Source organism: Sturnira hondurensis, unplaced genomic scaffold, assembly GCF_014824575.4.
Source record: "Sturnira hondurensis isolate 20B ecotype Veracruz unplaced genomic scaffold, ASM1482457v3 Scaffold0016462, whole genome shotgun sequence".
In the NCBI taxonomy this organism is placed as follows: Eukaryota; Metazoa; Chordata; class Mammalia; order Chiroptera; family Phyllostomidae; genus Sturnira; species Sturnira hondurensis.
In genome coordinates, this window is record NW_028089093.1 from 7,922,195 (window position 1) to 7,940,146 (window position 17,952).

Below are 17,952 nucleotides of genomic sequence, written 5' to 3' on the forward strand. Positions count from 1 at the left end.
TGGGGAGAGCCCTGGCTGGTGTAGCTCAGTGGATTCAGCCCAGGTCTGCGAACCAGAGGATCACGGTTCCATTCCCTGTCAGGGCACATGCATGGGTTGCAGGCCAGTTCCCTGCAGGCCAGTTCCCAGCAGGGACACACTAGAGGCAACCATACATTGATGTTTCTCTCCCTCTCTCCTCCCCCTCTAAAGATAAATAAAATCTTAAAAAAAAAACACTGGGAGAGATTATGATAGCATCAACAGAGAAATTAACTGCAATGTCAAACATTGATTTATTCTATAAATATTAAAGCCTTACAAATTAATAGGATATTTTGAACTAATAGAAACACGTATTTCTCCAACTATGTATATATCTAAATATTTTCCCCCTTTGATATAAAACAAAGGCCCAAATTAAAATTTAATTGATTTATCTGCTTCCTCAATGCCTGTCACAATGATTCTCTGATTTGAACATTCATTGAATCAGCTAGAGAACACGTTAAAATACAGATTGCTAGGCACTGCCCCACCCAGTTTCTGATTTAGTAGGAATGGGGTAAGAACTAAGAATTAGCCTTTCTAACAAATTCCCAAATGATGCCCATTCTGTTGGCTAGGGAACAGAACACACCTTGAAAATTACTAGCTTAATGGTTAAAATGATTTCACCTGTCTACTTCAGCGAGCTGGATGTTTGTGAATTAGTTTTAACAGCTGTAAATCATTATTAAGTCTTATAATGATGACTGATTTCATCAATAGATGAGTAAAGTATATAACAATGGAAAAGGGATATATAAACATTAGCCCTGGCTGGTGTAGCTCAGTGGATTGAGCTCGGGCTGTAAACCCAAGAATCGCACGTTTCAATTCCCAATCAAGGCACATGCCTGGGTTGCAGGCCAGTTCCCAGCAGGAGACACACAAGAGGCAACCATACACTGATATTTCTCTCCCTCTCTCCTTCCCTTCCCCTCTAAAGATAAATAAATAAAATCTTTAAAAAAAACATTAGAGACTATGATGCATCAAGTGTGTATTAATTTGCTATTCTGCTATGAAAATATTGTTATGAAATTCTGCAGCTATTTACTGAGATCAACTCTGTGTCAAGTGTCATGAAATATGCACTTAAAGTTACAGAAAAGAAGCCAGGTGTAGTTTCTTCCTTCATGAAGCTGTGCTTTACTAAACATTATCTATATGCAGGGATTGATTTCTAATGATAAACGCTCATAACTATAAACACATGTTTTTCATTTAGTCTGATTTATATGTAATTTTCTGTAGATTGGTTAGGAGATAAGCATTCTGTATTTTAAATGTGTATAACTGTTTCATATCATTGTATAAATACAACCATCATTTTACTGTATTTACATGAGCAAAACAAAATGGAAAATTATGGCAGCTCATGGCAAACTTCTGGTTCACTTCAATTACCTGATTTTTGTCTAACAAAAAGATGCAGATAATTGCTATAATACTTCACTATAGCTCATAACTTAAAATGATTTTCTGTGCTGGGAAGAGATCATTTTAAAAGCCTTCACAAAAATTAGTTGTTCTAATATCATAAAAATGGTGTAATGTAACATATCATATAACATTATTAATTTATTATATGATATGTTATATTTGTTATTTTATAACCAGTTTCAGCTTATAAAATAAGTTCTTAAGCATTCTTATTCAAAAATTCCCGTTTGATTTATGATGCTTCAGGCTTAACAAATTTTCAAAGTTTATATTTTCATTCTTCTAGTTGATTTTAAAATTAAAGATTACTTTTTAGAAAATTATATGGTTTTCCTATCAAAGTTTATATATGACATAAATATATATTCTATGAATAATTCCTTTGATTTTTGAGAATCATAATTTATTCTTTTAGAATTATTAAACTATATAGAAGAAGACAACAGATTGGCAGAGGGGTTGATAAGGGGAGGTAAAAGAAGGGGTAAATAGTGATGGAAGGATTCTTAAGTTGGGGTGATAAACACACAACAGTTTACAGATGACGGATTATAAAAATGTATACCTTAAACCTGTGTAATTTTATTAACCAATGTAACACCATGCATTCAATAAAGGAGAAAAAAGACAAATCTCAAACACTATTTGAGATTGCTAAAAATTTATGTTCATTTTGATCATTGATATTTGGAATTTAAGAACTCCGTATCAACAGTTGTTCTGCCACTGTACAAAAATGAAAATATCTACTTGTTGTTTTCTCTTTCTCTTTCAGTAACATCTTCAAGGGGTCAGCTGTGTGTATGTACAGCATGAGTGACGTGAGAAGGGTGTTTCTTGGTCCATACGCTCACAGGGATGGTCCCAACTACCAGTGGGTTCCTTACCAAGGAAGAGTCCCCTACCCACGACCAGGAACTGTAAGTGGCCTAGGTGCTTAAAACATAAAACGAATAAGTTTTGCTAAACATTAAAAATAGAAGCTACACACAAATATTAAATTCTGATAATGTTAAAGATTCCAAGACTATAAATGAAAGCAAGGCAAGGATTTTCTGTGGTATCATGGGATTTTAAGATTAAAACCATGTTATTTACAAATATCAGTGTTTAAATCCAGTTATTGATACTCATACTTTTTGAGAAATAGAATTGGCAGGCTTATTTCTTTTCTTTTCTGAATGGGGTATAATGAAAATGGTCTTTATGGAAAGTTGAAGCAATTAGTGTGTATCTGGACTTGTTCTCTCTGATCATAGAAAAGGCCCAAGGAGTGCATATGAAATGGAAGAAAAACCACCTTTTTCATCAATATTGTAGGTAAAGAAGACGTTTGAGAAAATCCTGTAGAGTGATCAGGGCCTATCACTGCATCAGATGCTGTCTGCCCTTGTCAGCCGCCCCTTCCTCTCCAGCAACCCTGCACACTCTCCAGCTTAAAGAAATAAATAAAGTTGGACAAAACTCAAAATCAAACCAGATCTGATCCTTTAATTTAAAGTACAGAGAAAAAAAGAAAAGACTTCAGGCCCTGACCAGGTTGCTTAGTTGGTTGGAGCACTGTCCCAAACACCAAAGGGTTGGGGAATCGATCTCCAGACTGGATCTGTATGGGAGGCAACCAATCCGTGTTTCTCTCTCACATCCATGTCTCTCTCTCTCTCTCTCTCTCTCTCTCTCTCTCTCTCTCTCTGTCTCTATCTCTCTGTCTCTCTCTCTATCTATCTATCTCTGTGTCTCTTTCTCATCAATAAACATACCTCGGGTGAGGATAAAGAAATTAGTAATTAGAACTTTTTGTGTGCCAGACCCTGTTGTATGAGATTTATATATATATATATATATATAATTAAAAAAAACAATTATTATTCCCATTTCACAAAAGAGGACACTGAAGTGAGGATAAGAGTCAGCATTTGGTCCAGGTGGTTTGGTTCTAGAAGCTCTGTTCTCACCAGAATTCACACAGAGTAGTTATAACATGGGAAATTAAGTCAGCAACGTGAATGAGTTCATTAATCCCAAAAGGTGGCAGCTGAGAATTTATTTCACCAGTTACTGGGAAAAATACACTGTCAATAGATAGTATTTGTTTTTAAAGAAAAACCTACAGCTAAGTAGTACTAGATGCAAAAAAAGAGGCCAGAAAGGCAATAGAATGACACAAACATAGAATAAAATAAAAATAAGTAAATTTCTTACTTTAACTTTCAATCACACATTTCTAAATTTTTACAAGTTATATTTAAAAGTAGAAAGCAAAAATAAGTAAATGTCATAAAAATGTTTTATTATTTTTGCTAAGAACTTTTATAGTTTTTTGATATTTCTATAACATAATATAAATAATTTTATAATTTACTTAAATAAAAAGTAATTTCTTAAATCCCTTAACTATTACATGCACATGTATTTAAACATGTATATACTTATATATTCATAAGTAGATAGATACTCCTCTCATTTCAAAACAGGTTTATTTATTTTATTTCTCATGAATTATTAATGATCTATATCAAGGTAATTACCGACAATTGATTTCTCTTTCTAGGCCTCTTTTAAGAACCTATCCATATTCCTTTTAGCTCCAAGCTGTTACTTTAAGTGGCAGAAACTACGTCAGTGTAAGATAAAAAGCGAGAGACTGGAGATATTGTACTTTGAATGCTTCTACCACATAATTAAATTCAATGAAAAGAGACAGTGAAATCTGAATTTTCTCATTTTTGTTACATTGCCTTATGTGGAGCATTTACATCCAGAGATGACATTTCACCAGCGTACTACAGTGCATCCTTTCTGAGTCTCTATGGCCATTACCTGTTCTACTTGGTCTATTCTGAGTGGTCAGTGTCTGTGCCCTGCAGATTGAACACTTAATATCTCTCCTTATTCCTGAAATAACTCTAATCATTAAAGACATAGTACTTGTGTTATATGTTCTGGTACTCTTTCAGGGTTATATCAGAAACTCAGCAATAAAGAATAGTTTATATTGCTTTTAGGTTGAAAAGAGCATTTGGATTTCAGCATTGGCCATAGGATACAAATCAAACATATCTAACACAATTATGCTGGGTTTCTCTAGTCTAATGATTAACTGCATGTAGTTTTAACATAGTCCATTCATTATTTCAAACACTTCATCTATTACATAAATAAAATATGAGGCGTTGTCACTAATAGAGGCATCAGATCTTGCACTACACTGAATTCATTAGAGGCATTCGCAATTCAGGGTAAGAAAAAGCGACATAACTAAATCCCATTGAGACTTAAGATATGTTCAGAAAATATGTATAGTATATATTACATATACTAATTTAATTAACATTACTTCTAGTTGATCAGTTAACTTAAAAAATATAACCATATGTTTAGATTCACAGATCATTTAGGCCATATATTATTAGACCATTTATAATCCTATTCATTAGGTTTTAATCAAAAGATATTCTCTCTATCTTATTAGTGTCCCAGCAAAACATTTGGTGGATTTGACTCTACCAAAGACCTTCCTGATGATGTTATAACATTTGCAAGAAGTCATCCAGCCATGTACAATCCAGTGTTTCCCATTAATAACCGCCCGATAATGATCAAAACAGATGTAAGCTATCAGTTTACCCAAATCGTAGTGGATCGAGTGGATGCAGAAGATGGCCAGTATGATGTCATGTTTATTGGAACAGGTAAATATTTAACTTCAACTCTCCATTTTCTTCAGGACCATTCAGTTTCACTGACTAAGAATACTGAGAATTAAATACTGAGGTGGTTTCTATAGTCAAGGTATAGTTAAACTCTATTAAATGCCTAACAACATTCTAATGAACATTCTACCAGGGTAAATGTGTTATCTTTTTTAACAAGTTGACATATATTGAATTAATTTTTGGTTCAATCAAAAGTTGAGAAACATAATCAAGTAAAGCTAATAATTAGGTGAATAATCAATGTCTGTCATTGAATCATAGCTCTTTTCTAGACAGTGGCTTTTTAGATCGAAGATGAATTGTTCAAACCATACCTGAAATCGCCAAGGCATTCAGTAATGATTTCCAAATGAGCTGATGTAAAGTTATCCAAGTTTTTTAATTACCATAGGGTGCAAATTTTCCAGCAAGTACATTTTGGCACCAAAACTCATTCAGTGTTTTTGCCATACAGTGAGAAAAAAAACACTATCAAAAAAACAACAAAATGAATCTAAGTGACCATCAGATACATTTTAGATCCATTTCTATAGAAACTTATCAACATATTTCTGCTAATTTTACTATTAAAAATACATTTTTGTGGGTACATTTTCAGAAAGAATTCCATTGCTATTGTGACATATTATTTTATTTTTCCCCTACTGTCTTTAATAATACTATTTTGAAAGTACCAGTTACAAATTTGAAACTTGCTACTTAGGGTCAGGTTCCAAGGCAATAAATTCCTAGTCTCCATTAGCATTGTTAACTGACATAAATCAATGGCAAACTGAGTGAGTGCTCCACTGAAACCTTGTGTAATAACATTTATTTTTCCTTGGTGAGAAACAGGGAAAAAAAGGCATTAACTACAGGGGAATGACAACCTTGCAGTAAGTGCTTTAAAGACAAAGCTTTATAACGAAATTGTGAAATACTTATGTTAGCAGGTGTATTGGTGTCAGGTTGTGAGCAAGTCATTACAGTCCGCTCTTATGAGTGAGAAAGGTTCTCCATCAAATGAAAGCATCCCAATGAAGCTCAGTGTCCAATGAAGCTCAGTGTCCAGTGAAGCTCAGTGTTTGATAAAAGGCAATGAATTGTAAATATCAACTTCTGATTCTAAATATCTTTAGAAATTATAAGGTGATATTTCTTCCCTATAAATTTTAGTTTATCTTTTAATGTCAAATTATAATTAGATCTCTCAACGGAATAATTAATTTTATTCAGGAATGTCCCACTTGTCTATTTCTTCATCTCTGGCCTGCACATGGTAAGAAGTCCCTCACTCACTGTCAGTGCAATGAAAGCTTGCTTTCAACTATGTGACCAAAGATACCCAATCACGAGTTTCTAATCCCACTCAGACACAAGCTGTCCACAAGGAGCCAGTCTCCTGAGCATGTTGAATGTCTGACGATGTGGACTGCTATCGGTCAGCACAGGCTAAGGTCATCTGTCAGCAAAGTAAATTGATTACAGTAATTTTATCTTTTTTACTAAGTAGCACATCATAATGTATTGATCTGAGTTGAGTAATCTGATTCAATTTGTGTGAAATTGTTTGAAATACTACTCAGTAAAATTTGATCTGGAACCCAGATAAAGTTATGTTTGGATACCAGAGACCGATCAGAGGCACTGAGTAGGTTAACCTAATTTGCCTTTAATCTTTGATGTTATGAGGAGTCTAAGGTCCTGTAAACAGAGAAAGATCCTCTTAAATGATTATTTTCTTAAACTTTATGAGGGGTACACTAACAACCTTTTTTGATCTCATATTGATACCCCGAAAATGATTATCAATGATATAAACACATTATTTTTCTGATATAACTTATTTTTTTCATTGGCAAGATTTTCTCCTCCAATAATGAGTCTCCTACACTTGATTGAAATGAGCCAGTTGAAGCTAAATATATTTGATCAGCTGATTACAATTGAAATGGTGAAGACTCAAATTTTTTATTTTAATAAGGTCCTACTTTGCACGTTATCAATGTGCTGGTAAATATGGGAAAATTAATATTTGCTTGACCCAACTAAGAGTAAAAGCTATAGCTCTGAACAATAAAACAGTTTGTCTCCTTTAACAATGAAAGTTAGAATAAGCAATGCTAGAAATCTATATAAAATATATTTAATTTAATAGTTTTTATAATTTATGTATTTGTATTTTAAAGTTTTTATTACTCTAAAGTTGATTAACCAATATGTTAACCAAAATGGATTAGCCAATTATTAGAAAAACACTGTGATAAGTAATCCAAGGTGTTTATTTTGAGAAACCAAATTATTGTCCTTCATCACTTAATGGTTATTGAGCTGGCCACAGGGGCCTTTAAATACCAAAGGCTTTCATGGGACAAGAGGATAAGCACTCAGGCTCTGAAGCTCTAATACTGCTCTTTCTGTTGCTTGACCACATTCCTGGCTTTATGCACCTACATTAAGTTTTCATGGCAGTCCCTGAATTTCATAACAAAAGTGGAAAAACCTGTCATGTCAAAACTGGTAATATTTTAGGGTTTTTTTTTCTGATACATCTAACACTTAAGATTAAAAATAATAATAGTCTAACCTAGTGATTATTTAATTTTTAATAATGCAAGTCCAATGTGATATTATCTTCATAGCTTTGTATATTCTAAAATTTCAGCTCTTTTAATTTCATGCTAGGTTTGTAGTTTATCTAGTTGCATGAAATGCATATGAATATTTTACTAATGCTGTAACCAAAATAAAAAAGGGAAGACTGAGGTCAAAATGTTACTTCTAGTCAAATATGGACTCCATTCATTAACACTGCACTCTGCTCAGATCTATTTAAACTCTGCTCTTCTCTCTACTTTCTTTCAAAGATGTTGGAACTGTTCTCAAAGTAGTTTCAATTCCTAAAGAGACATGGCATGATTTAGAAGAAGTCCTGCTGGAAGAAATGACAGTTTTTCGGGTGAGTGCTGCTTAATTTCAAGTGTCAACAAGTTCAGTTGCATGTCTGTCCCCCAGGACAGCTGCACACTAAAGTTGGTACGGACAAGTAGCCTAGCATACCCTTCTAATTAGCTTGTCAGTTAGAAAGCCAGACACTAGTCAAAATAAACCTTGAAATTCTCAATGCCAGTTGAATCTAAAAATGTAAAGAAATGTATTCTTGGCTTATATTTTGTTTTCTCAGTGATCATATATATGATTTATATTTTATATTATTTATGTAAGTTACCTCAATGAACAAACTTCATGAGCCCCTACATTCAAAATCTTCTCTTTCACACTTTACAGTATAACTGGGATGGTAGGTAACTTTCATGAATGTATTAAGGGAAATATATTCAGAATGAAGCGGGAATGAATGCATTCAACCATTCCGTAGCCTATCCATGAATTGTATTACCATATTTTCACTAAAAATTATTTTTAGAAGAAAAAGTTTGAGATTTTGTAATCACTGGTAGCACATTTTGTATGGATTCCTGATCTACACATGTAAGAAATGTATGATACTTGTGCCTTTGTCCTGAATCACAGAAGGCCCAGGTAAATTCATATCAGACTCGGGGGGGGGGGCAGGGGGATGTGGGTTGACCTGAGAGAGTTCAGCTGAAGTATTGTAGCATTCACCACAATGTCTTTTCCTCGGAAAACTAGCTAATTGGAAAAGTTTGAATGGAAGCACATCTTGGTAGAAATTATTTATCATATGACAGGGAAGTAGATGCCTATGATAGGTGTTACTTCAATTTGTTGATGAAATACTAGAGCAATTGCATAAGGCTGCAAAGTAAACTGGGATTAGAAGACTTTTGTGGACAGAATGAGAAAATGCTGGATGTAGTCTTAAAGCTCAGAATGATCTAATTTAGTCTCCGCATGTCTCAGTTATTTCATCTATAAAATTTCATCTATAAAATGTAAATATCTGAATAGATATTTACAGTTGATTAAATGTAAACAACGTTTTCCCAAGAATTTTTTTAGCTTCATATTTCTAAACCAGTTTATTAACCTAATTGGGCTCTTGCTCACTATTCAGTACTGTTTTGAAGAAAAGAAGTACAATATGGCAGGATCCTGGTATATATTCGTTTGATTGAAATTATAATTAACACTGAAGCAGTATGTGATAAACCTTGCCTTGGCATCAGGTAGTAACAACTAGCACTGTTCCAGTGAAAAGAGTGTAGGCTCTTCAGTCCTTTCTACATGGCACTTCTGTAGGGACATTTACAGGATCCCTCTGAGATTTCCCATCAGTACAACAGTGAGAAGAACGCATAATTCACAAGGAGGCAAAAAGAATTGGAGATACTACATGTAAAACATGCAGGTCAGTCTAGGTACTGTACTCAAAATTTTATTGCTAATTTAATGTTATTATTTCAATTTAGCTACACTGAAAATAAGCCACATATCCAGTAGCATTATCTACTAGTTGTTGGTATAAGTCTTCAAAATAATAAAATCATCATAGTTATATTATGATTTTGTAAAATCAGGTAGTTGGGCTTTATTTTATTTATTTATGTCTGGCGTAAGGTGATGACTAATCTCTATTGTTCACTAAGCCCCATTTTAAAATTTAAACACTGAAACTTTAACCTACATATTCAAAACTNTTCCAGTGAAAAGAGTGTAGGCTTTTCAGTCCTTTCTACATGGCACTTCTGTAGGGACATTTACAGGATCCCTCTGAGATTTCCCATCAGTACAACAGCGAGAAGAATGCATAATTCACAAGGAGGCAAAAAGAATTGGAGATACTACATGTAAAACATGCAGGACAGTCTAGGTACTATACTCAAAATTTTATTGCTAATTTAATGTTATTATTTCAATTTAGCTACACTGAAAATAAGCCACATATCCAGTAGCATTATCTACTAGTTGTTGGTATAAGTCTTCAAAATAATAAAATCATCATAGTTATATTATGATTTTGTAAAATCAGGTAGTTGGGCTTTATTTTATTTATTTATGTCTGGCGTAAGGTGATGACTAATCTCTGTTGTTCACTAAGCCCCATTTTAAAATTTAAACACTGAGACTTTAACCTACATATTCAAAACTAGTTATCCAAGTGGACCGTGTTAGCAATATTGAGTCCATCTAGAGTTAGAAAACAATTGTGAGCACTGAAGGGTAGATAAATAAATTGCAGTGCTGTGTCCATTGTTGGGTCTTTCAGCACCTAAAATATGTTTTCCACTAACATTTATTAAATAGATGAAGGGATCAGCATTGATGACAAAATGAAATATGAGAAGGTAAAGACGGTCTTCTTCAGGAAGATCATAATAAAGTGAGGTGCCAAAATAGGAAGAGAAACTGGAAACAGCAACAAGTTACACTGCTGATTATATCCCATATTATTCTTTACTAGAAAAAAATGCCAGTTCTATATATTGAAAATTAATATTGCTACCAGTGGTACATGATACTGAAATAGTATGCTAACCTAAGAATTTCTTAATTACTTTTAGAATTTTTACTTGCAGATTCACCACGGTTCATTTTAGATTTCTCTTCAGTGGTTCTATGTTATTTTTTAAGTTTTATTTATTAATTCACTGTTATTAATTAACAAGTTAATTTACTAATATTCATAGTGCATTAATAATTCACAATTTAAAAATATATTGTACCTACCATGAATCTGGCACAATGCTAAGTTCTGGTGGTTCAGAGTTGCACACCATAAACATGGTCCCTGACTTTATACAGCTTATAGATTCATGTGTGTTTTCCCTCATAGTTTTAAGGACTTAATTTATCATCTATTAGTACAATTAAGTTTTACCTTGTGGAATTATAAAATGTTATATCATCCATTTTATGTCTTTTCTATTTTTTACTTTTATTTTTTTAATTTTTTAAGATTTAATTTATTTATTATTAGAGAGAAAGGAAGGGAGGGAGGAAGAGAGGGAGAGAAACATCAATGTGTTTGCCTCTCACGTGCCTTCTACTGGGGACCTGGCCTGTAACCTAAGCATGTGCCCTGACTGGGAATTGAACCAGTGACCCTTTGATTCTCAGGCTGGCACTCAATCACTGAGCCACACCAGCCAGGGTATCATGCCATTTTTAAATTAAAGTTTCTTATTATTTAATTATGCTCTGAGATGTTATAAATCAGAACATGCATAATTTTGCAGTAATGGTGTATTCTAGCTAATTATCATTCTCCATATCACTGGAATTTAACCTTACCTTTTTCATGTTAGCTATGTTCCTTAGTACATTAATAAACATGTTTGTTTAATAAGATATTAATTTATGCTTATCTTAAATGACTTGTTACAACATCTTGAGAAGTTGCAAGAACAGATATTTAATACTTATTAGATTTTGTTAGTGTGTGGCAGTTGCTGAAGAAATATACAACTGAATTACACTTATGATCACTATTAAATGACATCTATGTAATCTTTAAGAGTCACTAGAAAGTTCCTTTATCAGTCTCTAACAGTTAAATACAGGTAATCAGTACAGTACTAGCATAGAAATATTGTTTAGGAGTTTATGATTTTGCAAAAAAGACTGATTGCAACTTAGAGCACATCTCTTTCCATAGATAAATGCTCCAGTTTGCTCCTATATTCTCTGCTATGCATTATTGTCATTATTATTTCTTTGGTCCTCCAGTAGACAAAACATATTTGGGCAGAGTTTAGAGAAATATTTACTTTCAACATTCTGTTCTATCAGGCAAAGTTCATACACATATTGTGGTCTAGCAAATGGAATATTTCACTGTCAAACTTTGTTTAATTTTGCAGTGGTAGGGAAAAACATAATACATTAAAACAGTTACTATATACAATAAAAAAGCAGAAAGAAATGTTGCAGTCATTATATTTCTATTTGAGCCTTGCAATTCATTCCATTTAACATAAAATTAAAGAGTGTTAATCTGCCCCGGCTGGTGTGGCTCAGTGGATTGAGTGCCAGCCTGTGAATCAAAGGGTTGCCGGTTCAATTCCCAGTCAAGGGCGCATGCCTGGAGTGCAGGCCAGGTCCCCAGTAGGGAGCATTCGAGAGACAACCACACATTGATGTTTCCCTCCCTCTCTTTCTCCCTCCCTTTCCCTCTCTAAAAATAAATTCATTAAAATGTTTTATTTAAAGTGTTAACCTTAGCATTAGGGTAGTGTGACCAGGTAAATAGACAAGGAACACATTTAGGATCAATGGAAGTATCTGATACTTTTGGATTTTAAAAAGAAAGACATTTAATATCAACCAACCAGTCAATTTTACCATATTACCTCCAGGAGACCATGTTCATTATGTACCCTTGCTGAACTGAATAACCGAATCTCATACAAAATTCTGAATTAGAGCCAGTACTGTGTCCATTACTATCTTGAGGTTGGTTTTAGGAAAACACCCTGGCTATGCCTAGAACATTCCAGTGGCTTAAGTTATAGCCAAGATACTTTTATTTGAGTGAAATCAAATCCCAATCAGAATATAGGAAAAAATATTACTCTGTAATAAAAATTTCCACTTTAGAGTAAAATTTTAATAGGTAATAAGAAGTGAAATAAAACTGGCATTGTTACAGGAGTCTAGAAGTGAGTTTAAATTGCCATTATATATTCAAAATGGTATTAAAATACTAAGACATACTTAATTTAAATAATATTACAATCATAAATTGATATTTGAGTCATATTTACTATGTGATTCTGAACATGTTGGGTATAATCAGTTGATCCTCAACTTCTTCAGTTTATAATTTTTTAATGTTTTAAATTAAAATTGCTAGTAAATGGTAGCTATTGTTAACTAGTTATTCAAATAAAAGTCTCCTTTAAAATGCTTGAAAATCCTACATATATATTGTATATTGTTATTTTAATATTGTTAAAATATTAAGAGGATATAAAAGCCAGACACGTGTTGATTTTTACTTTACTCCATGTGGGATCTTGTTTCCAGTCCAAATCATGTTCTACTTTTGAGACAGTGGAGTATTTACATCAAGTTGCAGTGCATTTAGTATGATGGGTTTTATAGTCCGATTGACGGCAAGGCGTTGCAAGGCAGTTACTTCAATAACACAGCCATTTTAAACCAAATTTACTCAATATTCCATGAACAGAAGAGCAAATAAATGAGAGTTTAATTTTCACTCAAATATGAGGCAATATTGATGCTTTCCAAAACCTAGACTATCAACTCATTCTAAAGGAACGCCCATGCGCTTAGCCTCAAGGGTGCAGCCGCATCAGACTGTCTTGGGATCAGCAGGTTGAAAAGCTATGTAAGTGCAAAAGTTTAAAAAGGATTAGGTTAAAATATCTGGAAAAATATAATAAATTAGAATCATAGAAAATCTTGAAAAGATGCTAATGACTTAAATACCAATTGTATTTGCAAGTGAATCTGTTTGCATGAAAAAACACCTATAAAACTATATCTGCTTTAAATGGAAATTATATTTACCACCAGTTATTTCACAGAAAAATACATAGTTTCTTTAAATGTATGTCATCTTAATATTTTACCTATTAACTCAACCACAGGCAGTATATAGTATACCTTTTATTCCAAACTGTAATTAATTTTCTAGTCTAAAAAATAAGGTTCTTTTAATTAATGGATTCTAAGATCTTAATTTAAGAATGTTGAAATCAGAGGGAAGAGGGGAGGGAATTTCAGGGGAAATAGAGGAGGGATTTAGAGGAACAAATATAAAGGATACATGGACAACAACTGAGAAGGGTGGAAATGGGAGGAGGGGGCACGGGGAGTAGGATGGGATAGGAGTAATAGAAAACTGTACTTGAAAAATAATTAAATAAAAAAAGAGAAGAAAAAAATTGTCACTGGATAAAATTAAAATGTTTAAAAGAGAAAAAAATAAAAATACAAAAAAAAAGAATGTTGAAATCATAATGTGACATAATATGAGTTTGGTGTGGATTGAGGTTAGTTTTGTTTTACAATTTATGTATGAGGTAATTAATTCATTTTTATCTACCTTGTAGATATTTAATTAAGTGACCGTGAAATGTAGAATGTTAATCAGTTTCCCTTTTAAATAGTTTCACTTAAGTTCTTCAAAGAACTTAGATACCTATAACTTTCACGTCAGTTATACTAAGCTGTTAATAATTCTCTAAGAAGCACTTTTCTTACACCCTGACTATAAAATATGAAAGCCTGGTCGTAGTTAGCTGCTTACATAACAACCTAATCCTTTCTCATGTAAAATTCTCAGATTGGAAGAAATTGCTATGGAAAGTTTTCCTAACTCTTCTAAATTCTCTGTTTGGGTTCATTGATTCCAATATCGTATAAAACTAAATAAAAAAGTCATCTTTGTCTTTTAAGGTAAGAATTATTGACGAATTGTCCCCTGAGTTTTGTGATTTGATGCCACTAAATTCTAAAGATTGTATCTCTTCATAGAGAAAATTGATATACGTTCCTCTTATTGTAGTTATCTTTATGAGTTATAATTCCTACAAAACATTTTAAATGTTATTAATTTAAGCTATGAAAATAGGGAAGTATGGAAAATCTCTATATCATCCCAATTAAATTAAATTATATGCTACATTGTTGTTCTCATTTGTTTCAAGCAGATTATCTTAAATTTATTAAGAAAATCTTGCAGTCAGCTCACAATCTGAAGTGGAAGTATGGGATTTTGAAGCACATAGTGGGCTAATTTAAACCACAAAAGTGTACGAGCTCTCCCGGAAAAGAATGTGGCATCCAAAGGAGATTGAACAGGATCGGGCAAGGGAAAGCTAACATGCGAGGAATGGCTAGAGCTCGAAAAGACTCTAAAAAAAGCTAACAATAAAGAATCAATAAAGAGTTCCAAGGCATATGGAAATTTAATATAGGAATATAGGAGCAGTCAAGAAGAAATAAGTGGTCAATAGTGCCACATAAAACAAAGTCCAGAAATACTAATATAGACTTGAATTTGTCCGTTCAGCAATACAGTTCTTTGTTGATTTCTGCCTCTAATGGTGGTGGGCAGCCTCTCCACAGTAAGGGTTAGACGCAGTGGGCCGAGGGATGAATGGCACTAAATGGGAAATGAACAAATAAAAACAGTGAGTCTAGAATATTTATAATATATTCAAAGAAATCCTGGCTAAGCTCGAAGGATTAAGGAGTATTAAAATAATAGGTGCCTTTATCTCATATACAAGTTCAGTGGAAGGAACATAATATACTGAGCAAAGTAGGAAAGATAGCAGAGAAAGGGGAAAATTGGTAGAGGATTCACTCATTAATTTACTGTTGCATTCATTCATTCAACAGACACTGATGGGGAATTTCTAAACGCCAGGAACAGTCCCAGGTGCTAGGGATTTGGCAGTGAAAACACAAAAAATATCTGTCCTAAATTTGCCCCCTGCTCACATCCCATCAGCCTGCCTTAATTCCCCTTGGGTCTTTCACTTTCTGGCAGCACAAAGGGCAAACAAGAGTCACAGCTGGCAGGACAGGACATTTGCCATCCCTGTGGGCACCCATTGAGTAACGGAATGAATGAATACTTTTCCTGGTACAAACCTCAGTGGACAGTTTTGGCAGTCATTGCCCACTACTCTCAGATTTTCCCTCAGTGGTGACTTCAATGACATACCCTTTTATTGACTTTTCCTCCTCCCTCTCAACTCTTAGTTCCTTACTCTTGCTCTCCACCTGCAGATAAAAGCATACTTGAGATTCTGCTCTGGGACATTGGGGGGGATTCCTAAGACACAAGATAAATTCTATGTATATACTCCCAGGTAATGATAAGCACTAAAAAGAAAAACTAAAGCAATAAAAGGATATGGGTATGTGTGCGTGTGTAGAGAGAACAAGCGCATTTGCAAAAGTGCTTTATATTTATTAACTCAATCTTCTCAGCCATCTTGAGGATGGTGCCTGGATACTTATTATTTAGATGAGAAAACTGAATTACAAAGAGGTTATGTGGCTCTAATATCACACTTCTGGCCTGGTTTGAGTTACTATTTCAATACATACAGTTTGGAACCAGAGTCTAGCTTTTTATACTTTGTTTAGGGCTCAGATTCAGCCACCTATAAAGTAATGCCTTTTAAGATTATTTTTTTATCTAAGCCTTTATTCTCATGAGCCACCTCTGAAACCCCTAAGCAACCTCCTTCTTAGTGTTGTTTGTCATTGGTGAAAGATATGATGGAGCACAGTTCAATGAAAGTGAACTAAGAGGAATAGGCTAATGAGTTCAGATGAATAGCATTTTGGTGATCTGAGTTCATCAAAGAACAGTATTTATTAAGGCTAACTCTATGTGTTCTTGACAGGCTTCAGTAGCCTATCATGCAACAGTATTCTCATCCTAACTAAGTCCACACAGTTCTCAAAAGCTGGAAACTAACCTAATGCTATCAGCTCTTCACTGGTGTTATTAGGAGTCGGCCTGCCACTCAGCAGGCCACAGCGTTTGCCAGAAAAAGATACACTTTTTCACAGAAGGCCGACATCAGAGATGTACACTCTGAAACCATGGTGAATCAAGAGAAATGCAGGACCTTTCTGTAATTATGTCAGAACACAGACAAGAACATAAATATTGTCTGAACTATAAAAAGTGACCAAATCCACCTATCATACCTATCTGAGTGATTGCTACTTTTTTCTAACCACTGCTTTCTCTTCACTCTGTTCTTCCTTCCAAGTAAGATTGATAAAGATACCTAATTATAGAATTATCTCTGCTTTTTGATAGCTTCTAATGCAGAGCAAACCCTCACTTCCTTGAACCCTCTATTAAATCACCTAACACAAGTCCGAAAGATGTAAGTCTTTCCCAACACTTACTGAGCAGTTCTGTGGTCTTCCTTATTGTAACGAGCAATAAACTGAACTTGATCAACTACAGGTGTGTTCCTAATAGTCTGCCTGGGGGATATTAACACACTCTTATAGTCTGTTCTACACATTTAACACTTATCTAAGCAATTTCTTTCATGCATCTTATTTCCCAATTATGTTGCTTCTTACAAGCACTGATGTTTCCTCTCTGACAGCTTATGTTTCTGTTCCATGTTAATTAATTAATGACTTTATAATTGACCAAAGGTTTACATTTTCTTTTTCTTCTTTAGGAACCAACTACTATTTCAGCAATGGAGCTTTCCACTAAGCAGGTACTTTCATTATGTATTTAAATTGTATTCTACATTTTGTTAATTTTGTGTTTCAAATAAGTAAATATTTTATGATCCATCAAAATTTTACAGATTTATTAACAATTGTTCAAACAAAGAGAAAAGAATGGTCTTACAACAAGCTAGTAAAATGAAAATTAAAGATATTTTTATTGCCCCCACATTTTGACCAATTTCATGTATATTCTATAAAAATATTTCTTAGATTACTATTTGTTGTAAATTTTCATGTATAACATTTTTAGTCATTGTAATATAATTTACTCAATAATTTTCATTTCTCTATCTGTCCTTTAAAATTAAAAGTGGTGAATATTTCAGAATATAAATTTATAATTTCATTTGTATGTATAATCAAAATACATTTTATAGGCTAATAAAATTATGTAACAGATTATATGTGTTTGGAGAATTTGACTTTAAAAGTAATTTTACTCTTTCAGTAGTATTATATTCTAGAAAAAACATTTAGTTTGGCTAAGCATGAAGGTCAAACAGAAAAATGGTCATAGCCAAATGATGTCATTACACTCCATGAATTCATAGGTTATGGGCAGCATGTTAATAGTTTGTTCATTCAAATTGAATTAATCCTTTGGCAAGATGCT

General features: G+C 33.5%; 1 protein-coding gene across 1 annotated transcript in view; it reads left to right on the forward strand.

Annotated features, from left to right (window-relative positions):
* The window catches only part of SEMA3A (semaphorin 3A), a 323,208-nt gene that overhangs the window by 278,809 nt on the left and 26,447 nt on the right, over window positions 1-17,952 (forward strand). Inside the window, exons 11-14 of the mRNA XM_037066142.1 lie at window positions 2,243-2,387; window positions 4,940-5,159; window positions 8,030-8,121; window positions 17,282-17,323. Coding sequence (XP_036922037.1) covers window positions 2,243-2,387; window positions 4,940-5,159; window positions 8,030-8,121; window positions 17,282-17,323 — 499 coding nt within the window. The remainder of the gene's footprint in view (window positions 1-2,242; window positions 2,388-4,939; window positions 5,160-8,029; window positions 8,122-17,281; window positions 17,324-17,952) is intronic.